General features: G+C 39.7%; 2 protein-coding genes across 6 annotated transcripts in view; one reads left to right on the forward strand and one right to left on the reverse strand.

The window, feature by feature from the left end:
• The first annotated feature begins 1,097 nt into the window (after positions 1-1,097).
• On the forward strand, positions 1,098-3,377 carry ndufab1b (NADH:ubiquinone oxidoreductase subunit AB1b). The gene is made up of 5 exons (XM_061982188.1): positions 1,098-1,314; positions 2,761-2,877; positions 2,947-3,034; positions 3,101-3,205; positions 3,278-3,377. Exons 1-4 carry the CDS (start codon positions 1,156-1,158, stop codon positions 3,190-3,192), a joined length of 456 nt encoding a protein of 151 aa, XP_061838172.1. The 5' UTR covers positions 1,098-1,155; the 3' UTR covers positions 3,193-3,205; positions 3,278-3,377.
• A 5,157-nt stretch (positions 3,378-8,534) lies between these two features.
• The window catches only part of LOC133620279 (trinucleotide repeat-containing gene 6A protein-like), a 91,292-nt gene continuing 78,326 nt past the window's right edge, over positions 8,535-21,500 (reverse strand). For all 5 annotated transcript variants that reach the window (XM_061981627.1, XM_061981631.1, XM_061981629.1 and 2 more), the window contains 5 exons: positions 20,625-20,732; positions 20,325-20,555; positions 16,953-17,023; positions 15,360-15,499; positions 8,535-13,876 (listed from right to left, as the gene is read on the reverse strand). In XM_061981627.1, coding sequence (XP_061837611.1) covers positions 13,528-13,876; positions 15,360-15,499; positions 16,953-17,023; positions 20,325-20,555; positions 20,625-20,732 — 899 coding nt within the window. In that variant the 3' untranslated portion in view covers positions 8,535-13,527. The remainder of the gene's footprint in view (positions 13,877-15,359; positions 15,500-16,952; positions 17,024-20,324; positions 20,556-20,624; positions 20,733-21,500) is intronic.

Consider the following 21,500-nt stretch of genomic DNA (forward strand, 5'->3'; position numbering starts at 1 on the left):
TCAGTTCGAACCCCAACAAAATGACCTTTCCAAATGTTATATACGTTTATTTTTTGTTCACAATGTACATTTATAAACTAAGATTATAAACGATGAATTAAGTAAGTTCAAGGTCGATTGCTTTTGCCTGAATTTTACCCAAACATTGTATTGTAATAAAACATTAATATTATCATAAAATAGTATTAATGTAATGAAATATTATAGTAATAAAATATTATTATCGTCAGAAAATATTATTAATGTAATCAAATATTATTAATGTAATAGACAATCATTATGTTCATAAAATAGTATTAATGTAATAACATTGTATTGTCATAAGATATTTATGTAATACAATATTATGGTCATAAAATAGTATTCATGTAATAAAATATTATTATTCAAATAAAATATTATTAATGTAATAAATTATTATATTATTATTGTAATAAAATATTAGTAATGTTAATGTTATAGGGACGGCGTGGCGCAGTGGGAGAGTGGCCGTGCGCAACCCGAGGGTCCCTGGTTCAATCCCCACCTAGTACCAACCTCGTCATGTCCGTTGTGTCCTGAGCAAGACACTTCACCCTTGCTCCTGATGGCTGCTGGTTAGCGCCTTGCATGGCAGCTCCCTCCATCAGTGTGTGAATGTGTGTGTGAATGGGTAAATGTGGAAGTAGTGTCAAAGCGCTTTGAGTACCTTGAAGGTAGAAAAGCGCTATACAAGTACAACCCATTTATCATTTATTTAATGTTGAGATTTTCCCAGGTCACAATTGTTTTTATCCAAAATGATATTGTATTTTAGGGAGTAAAAATAAATACCTGTTTTACATGAATAGCCTATTGTAAGAATGTATTTAGTATTAGCGCAGTTGTACCGGATGTAATGCGCACTGCTATTGTTTTGAAGACCGGAAGCTTGGGATTTTGACTATGGCTATACTTTGTTGGAAATACTGGAAGTTCCTCTCGAGTTTTTGTCTTCCCTAATTCCTCTCTGCTGGGCTGGCATCCCATCCCAGCAGACCCCCGGCGACATTACAATAAAATAAATACAGTAAATGCCAATATTGAGTTGCGCATGCGCTACTGCTGCTTGACCCCCCCGCTTCTTCCTCTCGCAGTGTATGCTGGGTGACGACAGCAGCCACTTCTCTCCCCGTCATGGCGTCCCAAGTCTTGCGCCAGTGCGTCCGCTCCTCGCTGAGGCTGCTCGCCGCTAACGTGACGATGAGAGCCGCCCCGGGACCTTTAGCCGCCGCCGTCCGGCCGTTGTCCTTTGCCGTGGACAGCCGCAGGACGCGGTGGCTCGGACAGAGCCAGGTGAGGTGTCCGCCATCATGGAGCTGCTCCTGTTTGACCTAGCGACGTCTTTCAAGAGTGGAAGGCAGCGACGTTCAAATGTGCGATAATTGAAATGTTTGTCGACTATTTACGTTTTTAAACTGTAGAAAGCAAAGATGGAGGAGTTCCGCTTTCATCAGGAGATAGTTCGGTTTGTTGGCGAGCCTGTTAGCAATGTTTGTGTAGCTTCATTTTTAAGGTGGTATTAAGGATTCCCCACGATGCTGTTACTGTCATTTTCCTGTGCGGCCTTAAATTTGATAAACGCATTAATAGACGTTCTAACCATAGATCGTTCATTGTCAACGTGACTTCTTTCCCCCACATAACTTGAGTTCAATAACAATATAATGCAGATATTTTAAAGTTAAAATTAAACATGTATGCCATACATTTTTAAATGAAGATACGCATTACTATCGTTAGAATTAGTGGAGAAACATTTATATATAAAATCGAAGATAAAGGCTCTTAATTTGGTTTTTAAATCCCTTAAAGTCCTCGACGAATGGATGACAGACAGTACAAGTTGCGCGTAGAGTGGTCGATTAGTTACGTTATGCACAAGGTGGCGTTTCCTTCAGTTCAAACCCCAACAAAATTACCTTTCTAAATGGTGAAGACGTTTCCTTTTGGTTCACAACGTATATTTATAAAATAATATACGATAAAAGGGACAAGCGGTAGGAAATGGATGGAAATTAAGTAATTTCAAAGTCGATTGCTTTTGCATGAATTTGACCCAAACTACGGGTAAGACGTTGCCTGATTTTTCTCAGGTCACAATTGATTTGATCCAAAATAATATTGTGTTTTATGCAATGAAAATAAACACCTGTTTTACAATAGCCTACTATAGATGGTCTAACCGATTGTTCATTGGCAACATGACTTCTTTTCCCCATAAAACTTGATTTCAATAATATATTGCAGATATTTTAAACTGAAAATTAAACATACATTTTAAATGAAGAAGATACGCATTATTATCGTTAGAATCAGTAGACAAACATTTATATATAAAATGGAAGACAAAGGCTCTTAATTGTTTTTTTTTTTTAATCCTTTAAAGTCCTCCTGTGTCCAGGAACTTCCTGAAGTTGTAAACAAAAACTACACACACTAAAACAAATTGTGCTTAGTAAAAAATACCAATCTAATCAGTTTAGTATTGGCCACATACTGATAAAACTGTCTATTTGTCGATACAAGAGCTCTAGCTTAGCGGTTAGCATGGCTTCTCATATCCCGTGTAGTGTAGCATGTTCAGCTAGTCCTGGACCTCCAGCGAGGTGAGGATTAGTGTCTCGCACTGTGGAGGGACGTTAGCCGCGGCTGCCAAATGTGTTGTCATCACGCGATAATCTCTGTCGGCGGCCAAATTCATCTCATGGAGATGATCCGTAACCCTTGGTCCGTTCCCAGATCTCTTCGTTGTTGCCATGCCGACAATACAGCGACCTGCCCCCCCTCACCCTGGACACCATCAAGGAGCGCGTCATGTACGTCCTCAAGCTCTACGACAAGATCAACCCCGAGAGCGTGAGTGAGCACCGTGCAAGATGGCCGCAGTCGCTTTATTTTTGTAACGTGGGCCTTTTGTCTGCGCAGCTGCAGACGTCGTCGCACTTCATGAAAGACCTGGGTCTGGACAGCCTGGACCAGGTGGAGATCATCATGGCCATGGAGGACGAGTTCGGTGAGCGTCGCTCCGTCACCAACATTTTTTGTACCGCTTTCTCTCTTGACCTCGGCTTCTCCGCAGGCTTCGAGATTCCCGACGCAGAAGCGGAGAAGCTGATGTCGCCTGCAGAGATCGTGCAGTACATCGCGGACAAGAAGGATGTTTATGAGTAACGAGTCCCAGCAGGCAAGTCTAAAGGATTTGATATCATTGACTTTCCTAAAGGATTTGATATCATTGTTGGGGTTTTTTCCACAGCGGGACCAAAATGTTCTTCAGTGTTTGTTCTTCAATGTTCTCCCAAACCTCTTCTTCCTTCCATTTCTTCACAATAAGTTAATAAAAGACATCCAACACACACGTCTGCCACTATCTGTGTGTGTGACAGGAGAAAAGCTCAGTTGGCGCAACCTGCTGGTTTTCATGTGGACATCTCCAGAACGTGAAGTTGTTTTCCACACAATATCAATACTACAGTGGTATTGGACACTGGATGAGAACAAACCAGTATTGAGGCCTCTGATTCTAAGTATTTAAGTCCAATCTTAAAACTAATTTGTATACTCTAGCCTTTAAATAGACCCCCCTTTTGGACCAGTTGATCTGCCGTTTCTTTTCTGCTCTGCCCCCCTCTCCCTTGTGGAGGGGGGGGGCATGGATGAAGTGCTGGCTGTCCAGAGTCAGGACCCAGGGTGGATCGCTCGCCTGTGCATCGGTTGGGGACATCTCTGCGCTGCTGACCTGTCTCCGCTCGGGATGGTCCCCTGCTGGCCCCACTATGGACTGGACTCTCACTAGTATGTTAGATCCACTATGGACTGGACTTTCTCAATATTATGCTAGATCCACTCGACGTCCATTGCACCGGTCGCCCTAGAGAGGGGGAGGGGGGGGTCACCCACATCTGCGGTCCTCTCCAAGGTTTCTCATTGTCATTCCACTGGGTTGAGTTTTTCCTTGCCCTGATGTGGGATCTGAACCGAGGATAGCGTTGTGGCTTGTGCAGCCCTTTGAGACACTTGTGATTTAGGGCTATATAATTAAACGATTGATTGATTGGCTCAGCCTCGAACAGCACTAAAGGATGTTAGTTTTTATATTCTCTAGCTATAATATTTAATTACTTTTTCAACCAATTAACCACAATTAAAATGACCTTTACTAGGTTAAAAAAACACATTTTGTTCAGGTCAAATTCAATAAAGTAAAATGTTTTTCCACAAATGCTTATTCAAAATGAATGGTAAAAATGCCTCATGTAAATGTACCATTAAAAAAGTACAGTATGATTTTTCCACAAATAATCGTTAATATTTAACTTGAATATTATTATTCCATATAACTTTAGAATGTGGCCTCACATTTTTGTGCCCTTAAAAATGTTTACAGTATTTTTCCACAAATGCTGGTTAAACTTTAACATGAATGTTAAATTTTAAAAAAAAAATGCTCACATTTAATTTTCTCTAAAAATGTCTGGTATGATTGAACTTTTGCAGTATACATTTTCAAACAGTGTTTAATATACATGTGATTGTATAGTGTATGTATTTTCCTTACATTTAAAGTATAATTGATATCCATCCATTTTCTACCGCTTATCCCTTTCGGGGTCGCTGGAGCCTATCTCAGCTACAATCATTTATGATTTTAATTGCAGTAATATTTCACTCCAAGATGCATTGAGTGACAGCTGCTGTTGGCTCATTCACCAAATTTGTGAGTTTAATTTTCCTTTCTGTGCAAAAAAAAAAAGTTTACTATTTTATTTGCAGCTCAAATGTAGTGACTTCCATAATTTTCAAACAACGGTTTAAACCTTTATATATATATATATATATATATATATAATTTTGTATAAGAATCAACCTTTAAACAAATTTTTTTATGCAATCTCCATGCAACCAGACGTTTTCTAACCTGTAACCATGAAAGTTTAATTATGCCAAATACATTGTCAGAATCGGATTGAATCGTTGGGTGCCCAAAGATTCACACCTCTAATAATTTTTAAAACAGTTTTACATCCATGGTTAAATAAACATTGTATTGTATTTCCCTACAAAAAATATCCACTATATAATTTTTAATTACATTATTTGACCGGAAGTGCACACTTCATATTCTTTAATGTGCAGATCGTTTGTAAAATAGAAAAAGAATTGAACATCTTATTTGCAGGTCAAATGTAGTGACTCCATACGTCCAGCAGAGGGCACCCTTACGACATCAATTCAGTGTCAACACTATTAAGGCAACATTTATATCCCAATCATTCTGATCCGCACAAATGGGTAATAGTCTAAACATGGTGACAATATTGTAAAAATGGATGAAAAAAACTAAATATTTGGCAAGAAAGACGAGTGTGTGTGTGATTGTTAGTCTTTTATTGAGGGTTGTACCCAAGTTCTACAGCTTTGTATGCTGGCTGCAGGGCCAGAGGTTACAAACAGTAATCAGTACGAGTACAGCCGACAGAAGACTACTAGCTACACTTTAGTACACGTGAGAGCACTAAAATCCAGAGGAATAAAGGAGAACAAATACTGAACAAACCAAGCAACAAAAAAGGAGTAGAAATATTCCAAGGAAACAAAGGAGGACACATTCATCTTGGAGTTGTGGTGACACCTCAGGCCAAGGATGCATTTACCTAATTAAGATTGTCCTTCAAAAAGTGCAGACCCCACAAAAACTCAACACAAATCTTTAAAACCCTTTGCTGCGCCCAGGAAGACCTTGGAAAGTCAAGTCGCTTCCCGCCTGATTCTCCACGTTCCTCACGCATAAAACATCCAACCGCCCCTTTCCGTACCAGCTGTGTCAAATGTGCACTGTCAGTGGTCCTCACGACCCAAAGTCTTGTGGAGGACCATGAACAAGAAACCAGAGTCTTGTGGAGGACCATGAACAAGAAGCCAGTCTTGTGGAGGACCATGAACAAGACACCAGTCTTGTAGAGGACCATGAACAAGAAACCAGAGTCTTGTGGAGGATCATGAACAAGAAGCCAGTCTTGTGGAGGACCATGAACAAGACACCAGAGTCTTGTAGAGGACCATGAACAAGAAACCAGAGTCTTGTGGAGGACCACGAACAAGAAATCAGAGACTTGTGGAGGACCATGAACAAGAAATCAGTCTTGTGGAGGACCATGAACAAGAAATCAGAGTCTTGTGGAGGACCATGAACAAGAAATCAGAGACTTGTGGAGGACCACGAACAAGAAACCAGTCTTGTGGAGGACCACGAACAAGAAATCAGGGTCTTGTGGAGGACCATGAACAAGAAATCAGAGTCTTGTGGAGGAACATGAACAAGAAACGTAAGGACTTTGAAAAGCCTAACCTGACCCTGCCCCTCCCCCCATTTCCTGCTACAACTGCTGTTGCTAAGTCACGTTTGTCACGGTTAGCACTAGGACTCGTGTCATGTTAGCACTAGGACTCATGTCTTGTTAGCACTAGGACTCATGTCATGTGACACGGTGGAGGAACATTACTTTAGTAGAGATTAAATCAAAATGTCTGCATAGTCGTGATCACTAAATGTTTGAGTCGTGCTCCCAGACAACAAGTTAGTTTGACAAGAAGACTTCAGTCATCACAGTCTTCTTCTTCTTTGAGGAGCATCACACACTCCTTCTCATATATACTCACTATACTCAAATATATACACATATATATACATATATACACACACACATATATATATATATATATATATATATATATATATATATATGGATATATTTGAGTGTGTGTGTATATATATATATATATACTGTATATATATATATATATATACAGTTAGGTCCATAAATATTTGGACATTGACACAATTGTCAGTATTCCAGCTCTGTACAACACCACAATGAATTTGAAATGAAACAATCAAAATGTGCTTTAAGTGTACACTCTGAGCTTTAATTTGAGGGTATTTACATCCAAATCAGGTGAACGGTGTAGGAATTACAACACATTTTATATGTGCCTTCCACTTTTTAAGGGACCAAAAGTAATTGGACAAACTAACAAAATCATAAATCAAATTGTCACTTTTTAATACTTTGTTGCAAATCCTTTGCAGTCAATGACAGCCTGAAGTGTGGAACACATAGATATCACCAGACGCTGGGTTTGGTCCATGGTGATGCTCTGCCGGACCTCTGTTGCAGCTGTCTTCACTTCCTGCTTGTTCTCTGGGCGTTTTCCCTTCAGTTTCGTCTTCAGCAAGTGAAATTCATGCTCAATGGGATTCAGGTCAGGTGATTGACTTGGCCATTGCAGAACATTCCACTTATTTGCCTTAAAAAACTCTTTGGTTGCTTTCGCAGTATGCTTCGGGTCATTGCCCATCTGCATTGTGAAGCACCTTCCAATGAGTTTTGAAGCATTAGGCTGAATATGAGCAGATAATATTGCCCCAAACACTTCAGAATTCATTCTGCTGCTTTTGTCAGCTGTCACATCATCAATAAATATAAGAGATCCAGTTCCACTGGCAGCCATGCATGCCACTACCACCACCATGCTTCATTGATGAGGTGGTATGCTTTGGATCTTGAGCAGTTCCTTGCCTTCTGCATACTCTTCTCTTTCCATAATTTTGGTACAAGTTGATCTTTGTCTCATCTGTCCATAAGATGTTGTTCCAGAACTGCACAGGCTCTTTTACATGTTTCTTGGCAAACTCTAATCTGGCCTTCCTGTTTTTGAGGCTCACCCATGGTTTACGCCTTGTGATGAAGCCTCTGTATTTCCTCTGGTGAAGTCTTCTCATAATTGTTGAGTTGGACACAGATACACCTACCTCTTGGAGAGTTTTCTTCATCTGGCCAACTGTTGTGAAGGGCTTTTTCTTGACAAGGAAAGGTATTTGTCTGTCATCCACCACACTTGTTTTCCGTGGTCTTCCAGGTCTTTGGGTGTTGCTGAGCTTAGCAGTGCACTCTCTCTTTTTAAGAATGTACCACACCGTTGATTTGGCCACACCTCATGTTTTTGCTATCTCTCTGATGGCTTTGTTTTGATTTTTCAGCCCAATGATGGCTTGCTTCACTGATATGGACAGCTCTTTGGACTTCATATTGAGAGGTGACCTCACCAGATTCCAAACTAATATACCACACTTGAAATGACATCTAGGCCTTTTATCTGCGCTTTGTAAATTAAGTAAATGAAAAAAACAAGGGAATAACACACATCTGGCCATGGAACAGCTGAGTAGCCAATTGTCCAATTACTTTTGGTCCCTTAAAAAGTGGAAGGTACATATAAAATGTGTTGGAATTCCTACACCGTTCACCTGATTTGGATGTAAATACCCTCAAATTAAAGCTCAAAGTCTGCACTTAAAGCACATCTTGATTGTTTCATTTCAAATCCATTGTGGTGTTGTACAGAGCTGGAATACTGAAAATTGTGTCAATGTCCAAATATTTATGGACCTAACTGTATATATATATATATATATATATATATATATATATATATATATATATATATATATATATATATATATATATACTCAATATATTCAAATATACTCGAATTTGAGAATATTCTCGAAGATACTCAAAAATACTCAAATATTAAATATACTCACATAGAGAAATCCCTTTCCTTCTTGCTAACACCACAATTTGGCATGATCGTGTGCACGCACACACACTCACACACACACACTTACACTCACACACACAATGAATAAGCAAATGAGCGCGTGCCTTCCTGCTATGAAGTATTAAAGTCCTGCGAGAAGAAGCAGGGCGTGTCCTATAGCGGTGTCCCGATTCTGACTTCCGATACGATAAAACTGATTGGAGCTGTTAGTATTGGCCGATATCGATCCAATATCAGCAGGAATCATACAAACGTGTATCATTTAGTAGTGTGGAACGTTAGAAAAGGGTTGATCAGGTGAAATGAGTCAAACAGAGAACAATGGTAGTTATGAAAAACACTAACCTACTTATTATTAACCTCTGGATTGGACTTATGCTGTCTTTAAGTTGGAGTGGTAATTGTTTTGGTGACACTAGTTGAACGATGCGGACACGTTTGTTACTGGATAGTTTCTAATACACTTCTGCCTTGGAGACTTAGTATGTGTAAGTAACATGTAACTATAATTATGTGATACTTGTTTATATTGACAAATGTCACTTTTTATTGTTCAATGATTATTACCTATGTCTAGCTTGTATGCTATTGTGTGCTTAGCTGTTGTGTAGCTGCTAGCTCCTAGTAGCCTATATAGCCTAACAAGTGTACCTTTTGTAAATGACTTTAGTAAAATAGAATAAATTGTGTGCTTATTGAGTTCATTTAGATGTTAACTTTGCACAGGTAACACGCTGCAGGACTGCTTGCATCACACATGATATCACACAAGTAAACACTGCTTGTATCGCACATATCACACACAAGTAAACACGATGCAGGACTGCTTGTAACGCACATGATATCTCACACAAGTAAACACTGCAGGACTACTTGTATCGCACATGATATCTCACACACACACACACACACACAAGTAAACACGCTGCAGGACTGCTCACATTGCACACTCGTAAACACGTTGCAGGACTGCCTCTATCGCACATGATATCGCACACAAGCAAACACGCTGCGGGACTGCTTGTATCGCACACAAGTGAACACTCTGCAGGACTGCTTGTTTCGCACATGATATCACACATTTCACATGCAAGGCCATGTGTTTTGTGGCCGATATCGGATCAGGGAGTGCAGCAAGTGTGTGGCGCAGTTGTCATTTCGCTGATAGATATCATTTTAATAAATAAAACTAAAAAACGATTGTCACTACCTTGCTTAAAAACATGTCTTAAAAAAAAGTGTCTTCTTTTATTCGTGTCAAAGCTGAGCTGTGAGCTCTTGTTTTCTTCTTCAAATATTGTTAACTGTTTAGTTTGGGTCCCATGTTGTTACCCTTTGATATTTGTCTTTATGAAATATTTTTAAGCACATCTTTCCAAGTTTGGGCACTGCTGATCTTAAAAGGAGAGAGAGAGAGTCCGAGAAAGATCAAAGGAATTTGAGAGAGAGAGAGAGATCGAGGGAGATTGAGAGCAATAGAGATCGAGGGAGATCAAGAGAGAAAGAGATCGAGAGAGATCAAGAGAGAGAAGAGATTGAGATAGATCAAGAAAGATCAAGGGAATTTGAGAGAGAGAATGAGGGAGATTCAGAGGGACAGAGAGATCGAGAAAGAGAAATTGAGAGCGACAGAGAGCGAGGGAGATCAAGAGAGAGAGAGAGATCGAAGGAGCTCTAGATAGAGATTGAGATGAAGAGATTGAAAAAGAGATCGAGATAGAGCGAGATTGAATAAGAGATCGTGAGAGATCAAGATTGAAAAAGAGATTGAGAAAGAGAGGTCAAGAGAGATAGAGAGATCGAAGGAGCTATAGAGATCGAGAAAGACAGACCAAGAGAGATTGAAAAAGAGATCGCGAGAGATCAAGATTGAAAAAGAGATTGAGAAAGACAAAGATCAAGAGATCGAGAGATAGACTGAAAAAGAAAGATCGAGATCAAGAGAGATTGAAAAAGAGAGATCAAGAGAGATATAAATATTGAAAAAGAAAGATTGAGAAAGAGATCAAGAGAGATTTAGAGGGATCAAGCAATTGAGATAAATCAAGAGAGATCAAGGGAGAGCGAGAGACAGAGTGGAGGACCTGGATAGTTTTTGGATGTTTTCAAAGGGACCGTAGTCAGACCAATGTGGTCTGTAAATGATGCAAGGCAAGAGCACTAATACCACACCACCTTAAATCACCCTGTAACTTCCTGCCACTAAACCTACAGAAAAGAGTTCTTCTCAGGTTTCTCTATGTCTACATTTTCACACTTTGCACTATTTTCTTACACTTTATGAAGCATTTCTTACATATTTCTTATTTTTAAGAGATTATTGTTAAGTGTTCAATGTGATTTTACTATTTTGTGTTTTCCATGCTTGTGTAGAAATTTCCTTTCTGCCTGGATAACTGAGGGATTATAATTAGAGGAAGTTACATTTCAAAATAAAATATAATACTCTCCTGCTTATTTTCCATAAGTCAAAAAATATAAATAATTATCGATACCGACTGATCAAAAATACTGATATTGTGATACAGTTTTCAGCCATATCGCTCGAACTAGCTTTTATCATCATTTATATGCCAAATAGTATATTAGGAGAATAGGTTTGACTGACAAATGGATTTGGAAAGGAAATATAATTGTGAGTAGCAAGCTGTGTTGTGTTTATATCTAACCACTTCTCTTCACCTTTGGAAGCAAAACATTGGATTATTTGGACTACCGGTAAGTGGAGAACAAATGTTTGTCAGGCGGGTACACCGGACTTCATTACAGGAAGGACACTGCTTCTTCACTATCACTCACTCACTCACTCACTCACTCACTCACTCACTCACTCAGCCTGCTCCGCGCTCACACAGCCACTTAAAAAAAGTGCAAAGTCCAAGGCTCCTCAGTTCAACATGTCAGTTAAGTTTAGATGTTCGAATGATTCAATGTAAGAAAAAAGATGTGTTTTAAGCAACAAAAGTGGAATTAAGTCAACTATTTGGTAGAGAGCGGGTGGAATACTGACACACACACACACACACACACACACACACAGCATCAGGGCTAATACAGGTGGTGTCTTCCTACGTACGCTTTGTTCAATAAAAAGCCTCCAGTGGGGTCAACAACAACATCAGCAAGCGTTTAAGGTCCGTGGCTTCGCCGACGCTGTTTAAGCCCCGCCCCCCAGCGCCCCACGGAAGCGGAAAGTTGGACGTACATTCACACGTGATGGGGGGGTGTAAAGAATACAATCATATTTGTAAACAAGTAGAAGCCACTTGACATCTGCGGACACAACTGGGATCAAGGCAATGAAATGTGGACGACTCTTAAAACATCTTCAACCTTTTTTTTTCTCCTTCCAAAACACTTTGTGGCAATGAGAGCTAAATATTTCTTAAAAGCAAGTCGCTGTACTGAGTGGAACATTTAAAAACATCTCGAGGAAAAGAAAGAAAAACGCCTCTCGGGGAGAAGCTACAGTATGCATAGATCACCTTTCTCTTGGTTTGTAGAAGACACACACGCACACACACACCCACACACACTTGGGCCCTCCAAAGACAGCATATTGAAAGCAGTGTGTGGAGCTTCTCCAGCTTAAAGCAGTTATTTGGCAGAGAAAAGAAACTTACAGACCTAAACACGCTTTTCAGTGCTAGAAGTTGGATTTGACTTTTTTTTGTGTGTTTTTTCATCAACTAGAAGGTGGGGAAAACTGGCTTGATTTCCTGAGAACCATCGCTGGTTATTGAGCAGACAAAAGAGGAATCATTCAAATAACCATGGCCAAAAAACACTGATCCGAATTCCCAGAGTTACAAAGCATCGTCTTCATCCTTGATAACATTTTTATAGAAGCTTTTTTTTTTTTCAAACATTTTATAATTTTTTTAAAGTTTTTTTTTTTAAAGATTTTTTTTGCTTGCATTTTTCAGTTTTACTCCATCTTGTGGTGAAAATGAAGAATGAACACACGCTCCGCCTCCTAAGTCTTGTAAACAAGAGGTTGCAGTGTGGCACCTCCAAAACATTGAAAGCCTCTTCTGAAAGTGCTGCTCCCGCCCGCGCCCGCTACAGGGCGTGAGGGAGGGGCTTGCTAGATAGGCCCCGCCCCCTACACTAGGGTAGGCAGGGCTTGCTAGTCCCAGCTGCGGCTACAGTCCTTTGCACTGCAGAGCTCAACGTTCTTTAGTTTGAAAACAAAAAAATAATCGGTGCAATACTTTTCTTTTTAATGTCACTTTTTTTTTTTTTTATCACCTCCTAAGTCAGCTTTTCTTCTTCAACGTATTTGTTGATCTCAAACTCCACGACAACGCGGTAAGGTAGGCGTGCCAAGGCAAGAGAGGAGCGCACACACACGCACACACACACACGGTAAGGACCTCATGAGTAAACAGCTACACTGGAAAAACTGGCTGCTCCCTCTATATTGCAGATTATATATATATATATATACTCATATATATATATATACTGAGAAAAAAACACATTCAGTGCAAAGTTAAAAAAGCTCATACTCCAACATTGTCAGCAAACAAATGCAAAAAAAAAAAAAAGAGAAAACGATAAAAGAATTGGAATTCAAATAAACACGACGAATGAAACAAAAATATATATATATAATAATAATAATGAGCTCGATTGAAGCTTTTTTCGGTGTGAAAGAGCACTACCTGGAAGCAAGTATCCATCCGTTCACATTATAGAATTGGCCTGCAGGATTCAAGTATTTCGACTGATATGTTTTTGGGCTAAAGAAAAGTGGACATATGTGCAGAGAGACAAACGTAACTTGTTTTCCACAGGGCGCGCGCTTGACTAGCGAGAAAGCCGGCGGCGGCGCCATTTTGCTGATTATTGAGGATTCTCCACTGACCCGCATGACGGTCACATGGCGTCGCCGCTGCCTGTCAGGTGGTCCACCGGGAGGAAGGACGTGATTGGGGAGGGGCTGCTGAGCCGCCCTGCCTCGGTGCCGCCGGGGTTCCCCCACAGGCTGTTGGAATAGTTGGGCCCGCCCCACAGGGAGGAGCCGTGGAGCTCACCGCTGTTCCATTGGCTGGGCTCGGCGGCGCGGCTGGGGAAGGGGTGGGACTGATCCAGTCTGCTGTGGGAGGAGCCGATGGCCTGCCAGCCCGAGGAGGGTGTGGCCAGTGACTGCCCTTGTGCAAAGAAACGGTTGATTTCCTCCTCGCTGGCGAACTTGGCCAGAATAGTAGTGTTCCCCAAAACACACCTGCACACAGGACACCTCAACGTTTACTCAGGCACCTCTTTACTACTGCTAAGCTCCAAACTATAAGACTTTTTCCTACGCTTTGACCCTGCGGCTTAGACAACTGTGCAGCTAATTTTTTGGATTTTTCCCTGCAGCTTAGACAACGGTACAGCTAATTTTTGGGATTTTTCTTCGCTGATGGCCATAATGCAAATAATTTTCATAAAACACATGCAAAGACACTTAATTGGTGTTTTATTTTTGTGCTATGGCTCCATCTTTTGGACGAGTTTGCTCACTGCAGGTGCTGCTGGGTGAACACCTACAAGTGTTTACATCCGTTTAAAGCTTTGAACCGCAAATACAAGCGCTGTTCTATCTTGTAGTCGTCCATAGCGTTACAACTCGTATGGATTCTTCACTCGTCACTTCAAGCAACGTGTGTAAGTTTTACAATGTAACTAAAACAATTCTCACTTACTAAAGCGTTCCGTGTGTGATGTCTGTAGGAGTTTTTTCATAATCGTAATGTAATCAAGATAGCGTCGTTAGCATTAGCTAATATGCTAACATGTTTACGAGTGTCTGATAGTGTTTTTAACTTACAATGGCATTTTTTGTTGTTGTACGGTTTCACTTTCACGTCACTGTGGAGTTATTGAGTCTGTTTAGCTGATTGGAGAGCTAGCTTGCGCAGCTAATGGGTCCATGACAATGACTTCTGTTTTGTTTGATCAGCCGTTTTACAGACCCCGTTTGGAAACAATTAAAATGTGTGTAAATAAACCTTTACAAAATATTTCTGTGTAAATAACTAATTTCACAACGTGTATATCTGAGACTTATAGTCCGGTGCGGCTAATATATAGGGAAAATATTTCCTCCCTCAAAAATTTAGTGGGTCTGGCTTATATACCGGTGCGCTCTATAGTCTGGAAAATATGTTACATGTTTTTAAAATGTCTATATTTTCCACAATTACTCGTTATGGTGAATAAAACTTGCTCATCGCTATTAGGAATTAGCTTTGTGTTCATGCTTGTCTCGTGCATGAGACAAAAGAAGCAACTAACAAGTCATGTTGTGATCGAAAATACTTTACATTCAATACTAGCGTTAGCCAATTTGCTATCCTTAGCTATCCAACACACAAAGCTACTAATGCTACGTACGATGTAGTTTACGTCATTAACTGCTAAAAGCTTTAATGCTTACAACAAACGTTAAGTTTGCAAACAGTCCCTTTCAGTACGCTTTGGTGGTATAAGTGTGAGTAGAAGTAGCATCCCTGTTACACGCGTCATTTCATCTCTTTTGTGCAGGCAAAGGAGAAAACATTTTTCAAATGATGTGTGTTACAAATGTAGGTGACTCACCATCACCTCTAGAGGATTAAAGTGGTGTGACAAGGTGAAAAATCCTAACAAATGTTCCATGAATAAAGAATGAACCAATGATTTCAAGGCTGCTGTGATATTGTGTCAGGAGGGGAAGTTCTTACATGTGCAGGCTCTTTTGGGCCTTGGCAGCCTCATCCTTGGAGCTGTAGCAGACCACAGCGTTACCGTGCGGCAGGTTGAGGTGGAATGTGATCAGAGGGCCGTGCTGCATACACAGGGTCCTCAGAGTGGAGCCGTCAATCTGGGAGGAAAACCACACTTAGTCTTATTGAAGATGCTCACCATTACAAATACCGATCACATTTAACTGTATATTTTTCTGTTTGCTATGACAGTCTAACACAGGGGTGCCCATTACGTCGATCGCCAGCCAGGCATTAAAAAAATGGACCTAAAAATGACCTATCATCAATCTTCACCAAGACGTAACTTTCGTCACTTGATTGACATTCACACTGCACCCGAGGGTCTTGTGAGATGACGCTGGCTGCTGTGAGCTCAGTATTAAGAAAAAATGACCAACAGGAAGGCGAGAACAACTTTTTATTTCCACAGACTCTTGCGCCGTACGTGCCGTCAAAACTCTGAAGATCGACCGCACAGTTCCTATCTTCACAATATAAGTGCTGCTTCATCCTGCCTGCGCTACCAAAATAAGAGTCTCAGAAAGCTGGCTGCACAAGCTAGCAAGCTACGGAGTTTGCCGCCAATGTATTTCTTGTTAAGTGTATAAAAAGGAGTACGGAAACTGGACAAATAAGATGGCAAAAAGCAACCACTTTCATGTGGTATTGGACAGAAAGGAGGATTTTTTTCTCTCCTCCATTTTACAATTTGGACGTTATCAGCACTACTGTCTGATTCCAATCAATGCAAGTCATCGGAATCAGGTAATATACCAACTTATATTCTTGTCTTCATGAAAGTAGAACGAAATGAACTGTAAAACTGCATCAATGTACATGAAATAAAGCTGCATCAATAATCGATTTTTAATCGTATTGTAGCTCCTGAGTAGTAATCGTCTCTATTACTTGCTATAAAACCTTTTTCAGTTTTTTAATTTATTATCAAGATATCAGATCAGGACTCGAAAATCAGATTTGATGCCAAAACAATTGTATTGAGGCCAAAAATGTTGATGGGTACATCCCTACACAATAACTAAACAAGTAAAAACTACTATCTACTACTCCTTAAATGCTATGCTTTTTGACCTCAAAGTCCTCTGTCCAGGGAATTAATCCCATAGTTTGTAAACATTAACAACAAAAAACGATTTTGTGAAAATACAAATATTGAGACTAACCTTGGTGTTGACATTACCCATCATTTGTTATTAATATCCAATTATTTTCTGCACTTCCTAAACTTTACTAAGCACTTGTATCTTTGTTGTTTCCAGCTAGTTTAGCGATTAGCATGCCTTCTTGTCTGCTCCTGCTATGTCTTACTCGGTGTGCATGTTCAGCCTCATCCTAAATCATGTAGGAACTGGAGTTTAGTTAATAATCATCAAAACAAAGGAAGCCTCTGTCAGCCGGGGGACCAAAAATAAATACGGCATTCAGCATAAAAGGCACGAATCGGCATTGGCCGATTGCATACTTTTTCACGGAAAACCTCGGATACTGATCGGTGTCCGACGGATAAGCGCATGCATCCCTAGATGCTGCATATTTTGGGGAGTGTACCTGAGGTGTGAGGTTTTTCAGAACAAGCCATTGAGTTCTCCCTGAGCTGCTGCTGTCACCCCAACTGGAACCTAGAAAACAAAATACACATGTCATGAAAGAACAAGTGAACAAACTGTTTCATACTTCTTCTCAGAACAGCTGTGTGCGTATGGATTATGGCAAAGGTGACGATACAACTCATGTCGACAAAAGGACTGTTTTTTCACAAAAACTATTTCTTTGGCTCTCAAACTCATGTTGACAGAAGCGGGCGACCATGTACAGGGTTTCCCCTAAACTGCCAAGATACCTGTGGCGGTGGGGGTGTGGTCACCATGACGTTATCAAGTAATTTGCATAATTATTTAATTTTCTTTTAAAAGGCTAAAAAATGTATACATACATTTAAATATACTACATTATTTATATATATATATATATATATATATATATACTTGCAGTGTGTATATTGTACATATTGTTATGAAGGTGTCTGTTACAATATATATATACTTGCAGTGTGTATATAAAACATTACATATTGGTATGAAGGTGTCGCTTACTACATTATATATATATATACTTGTAGTGTGTATATAAAACATATTACATATTGTTATGAAGGTGTCTGTTACTACATTATATATATATATATATATATATATATATATATATATATACACATACTTGCAGTGTGTATATTGTACATATTACATTTTGTTATGAAGGTTTTCATTACTACATTATATATATACTTGCAGTGTGTATATTGTACATATTACATACTGTTATGAAGGTGTCTGTTACTACATTATATATATACTGGCAGTGTGTATATAAAACATCACATATTGGTACGAAGGTGTCTGTTACTACATTATATATATACTTGCAGTGTGTATATTGTACATATTCCATATTGTTATGAAGGTGTCCGTTACTACATTATATATATACTTGCAGAGTGTATATTGTACATATTACATATTGTTATGGTGTCTGTTACTACATTATATATACTTGCAGTGTGTATATTGCACATGTTACATATTGTTATGAAGGTGTCTGTTTCTACATATTATATATATATATATATATATATATATATATATATATATATATATATATATATATATATATATCTCGGTACTAGCAGTGTGTATAGTGTACATATTACATATTGTTATGCAGCTGCATGTTACTATATTATATATATATACATGCAGTGTGTATATAAAACATATTACATATTGTTATAAAGGTGTCGGTTACTACATTATATATATACACAGGTAAAAGCCAGTAAATTAGAATATTTTGAAAAACTTGATTTATTTCAGTAATTGCATTCAAAAGGTGTAACTTGTACATTATATTTATTCATTGCACACAGACTGATGCATTTAAATGTTTATTTCATTTAATTTTGATGATTTGAAGTGGCAACAAATGAAAATCCAAAATTCCGTGTGTCACAAAATTAGAATATTACTTAAGGCTAATACAAAAAAGGGATTTTTAGAAATGTTGGCCAACTGAAAAGTATGAAAATAAAAAATATGAGAATGTACAATACTCAATACTTGGTTGGAGCTCCTTTTGCCTCAATTACTGCGTTAATGCGGCGTGGCATGGAGTCGATGAGTTTCTGGCACTGCTCAGGTGTTATGAGAGCCCAGGTTGCTCTGATAGTGGCCTTCAACTCTTCTGCGTTTTTGGGTCTGGCATTCTGCATCTTCCTTTTCACAATACCCCACAGATTTTCTATGGGGCTAAGGTCAGGGGAGTTGGCGGGCCAATTTAGAACAGAAATACCATGGTCCGTAAACCAGGCACGGGTAGATTTTGCGCTGTGTGCAGGCGCCAAGTCCTGTTGGAACTTGAAATCTCCATCTCCATAGAGCAGGTCAGCAGCAGGAAGCATGAAGTGCTCTAAAACTTGCTGGTAGACGGCTGCGTTGACCCTGGATCTCAGGAAACAGAGTGGACCGACACCAGCAGATGACATGGCACCCCAAACCATCACCCAACCATGCAAATTTTGCATTTCCTTTGGAAATCGAGGTCCCAGAGTCTGGAGGAAGACAGGAGAGGCACAGGATCCACGTTGCCTGAAGTCTAGTGTAAAGTTTCCACCATCAGTGATGGTTTGGGGTGCCATGTCATCTGCTGGTGTCGGTCCACTCTGTTTCCTGAGATCCAGGGTCAACGCAGCCGTCTACCAGCAAGTTTTAGAGCACTTCATGCTTCCTGCTGCTGACCTGCTCTATGGAGATGGAGATTTCAAGTTCCAACAGGACTTGGCGCCTGCACACAGCGCAAAATCTACCCGTGCCTGGTTTACGGACCATGGTATTTCTGTTCTAAATTGGCCCGCCAACTCCCCTGACCTTAGCCCCATAGAAAATCTGTGGGGTATTGTGAAAAGGAAGATGCAGAATGCCAGACCCAAAAACGCAGAAGAGTTGAAGGCCACTATCTGAGCAACCTGGGCTCTCATAACACCTGAGCAGTGCCAGAAACTCATCGACTCCATGCCACGCCGCATTAACGCAGTAATTGAGGCAAAAGGAGCTCCAACCAAGTATTGAGTATTGTACATGCTCATATTTTTCATTTTCATACTTTTCAGTTGGCCAACATTTCTAAAAATCCCTTTTTTGTATTAGCCTTAAGTAATATTCTAATTTTGTGACACATGGAATTTTGGATTTTCATTTGTTGCCACTTCAAATCATCAAAATTAAATGAAATAAACATTTGAATGCATCAGTCTGTGTGCAATGAATAAATATAATGTACAAGTTACACCTTTTGAATGCAATTACTGAAATAAATCAAGTTTTTCAAAATATTCTAATTTACTGGCTTTTACCTGTATACTTGCAGTGTGTATATTGTACATATTGTTATGACGGTGTCTGTTACTACATTATATATATACTTGCAGTGTGTATATTATACATATTACATATTGCTATGAAGGTGTCTGTTACTACATTATATAAATACTTGCAGTGTGTATATTGTACAGTTCCCCTTTAAGAAGACATGATAAAAATGGTAGATATTATACGATGACAGCTGATGCCAAGCGTTCTTTAACGAGCAGAATTGACTTTTCTGACACATTATGATTTTTGTTAAATACAATTACTCATTACCTATAAATAAACTTCTTTATTCAGTTGGTGTGTAAGTAATAAGATGGCCACTTATTTCAAATATTAAAATAACACTGCTATATACAGCACAAACCAAATTCAATAACTGATTATGAATTAAAAATGTTTACATAAAAACTATATTAGACAACAAATTCTAAAAAATAAAAACAAATGGAAGTGTTATTTTACCATTTGCAATTTAAGGTGTGTGTGTGTGTCTCACCAGGTGCGTAGTTGGAGTCAGTGGAGCCCCACCCACCCAGCCTCAGGGCGGAGCCATCCCAGCCAGAGGAGGCGGAGCTGGGCTTCTGACTAGTGAGACCAGGTGGCGGTCTGGAGGGGGCCGCCACAGACAGCGCCTTAGGAGGCAGGGGGACCTTCCACAGCTCGTGGGCCAGAGAGGAGTTAGACACGGAACCAGCGCTGGGAGACCACTTAGACTCACTGGATCTGGCTGCAAGGACAAACAATTTTGACCCCAAGGAAAAAGGGTAGAAATCTAAGTTCCAAGAAGAAAGGCTACCTGAAGTGCTTTGTGCTGTACTGGTGAGGGAACCGCTGTGGCTGGAGGCACGAATGGATGACCAGGCACTGTTAGAAGGCATCGTGGTGTTCAGTGATGAGGATGGCCCTGAGCAACACAGAGGGGTGATGAGCCATGGATTTCATGTTCTGTATGGCCCTCAACCAAGGCAGTCACTTCTCTTATCTCTCCTGCTTTGCTTCATTGTCTTGCCTCTTGTCCAAGAGCTAAACAATGGAATTGATCAAACCCCCCCTCAACGGAATTGACAAGATCTTCGACGCAAGGACTGTTCCTGTTCTGTAATCTTGTACAATGTGTGTCTAATCTTAAACAGGTTTGCGCTGAAAAGTAAGTTCTGTGGTACTTGTGCAATGACAAGAAAGAAAGACAGCAAGCTTGTGTTTGGGTGGAAGCTGCCAGTCCTGACGGAAAGTTTGTTGCTAGACACATGATAGACACTTAGAAGTGGAGGGTCTTGTGCCTGGTGATTCTTTCAGTCAAGGACGTTGAAAACATTTACATATTCAGAATCATAACAGGACATTTGCAGGCCTCAAAATTTTAACTTTTTAAAGTCAAGGCAAGTGTTGCCATAAAGGAGGGCTCATATTTTAGGGCACCAAGGCAAACATTATTTTCTTTCGAGGGAGGGGCTCCAAACCATTTCAGGTGACTACCTTTTGAAGCTCATAGAGAGAATGCCAAGAGTGTGCAAAACAGTAATCAGAGGAAATGGTGGCTATTTTGAAGAAACTAGAATACAAAAAACGTTTTCAGTATTTCACCTTTTTTTGTAAAGTACATAACTCCACATGTGTTCATTCATAGTTTCGATGCCATCAGTGACAATGTACAATGTAAATAGTCATGCAA

Source organism: Nerophis lumbriciformis, linkage group LG24, assembly GCF_033978685.3.
Source record: "Nerophis lumbriciformis linkage group LG24, RoL_Nlum_v2.1, whole genome shotgun sequence".
NCBI lineage: Eukaryota > Metazoa > Chordata > Actinopteri > Syngnathiformes > Syngnathidae > Nerophis > Nerophis lumbriciformis.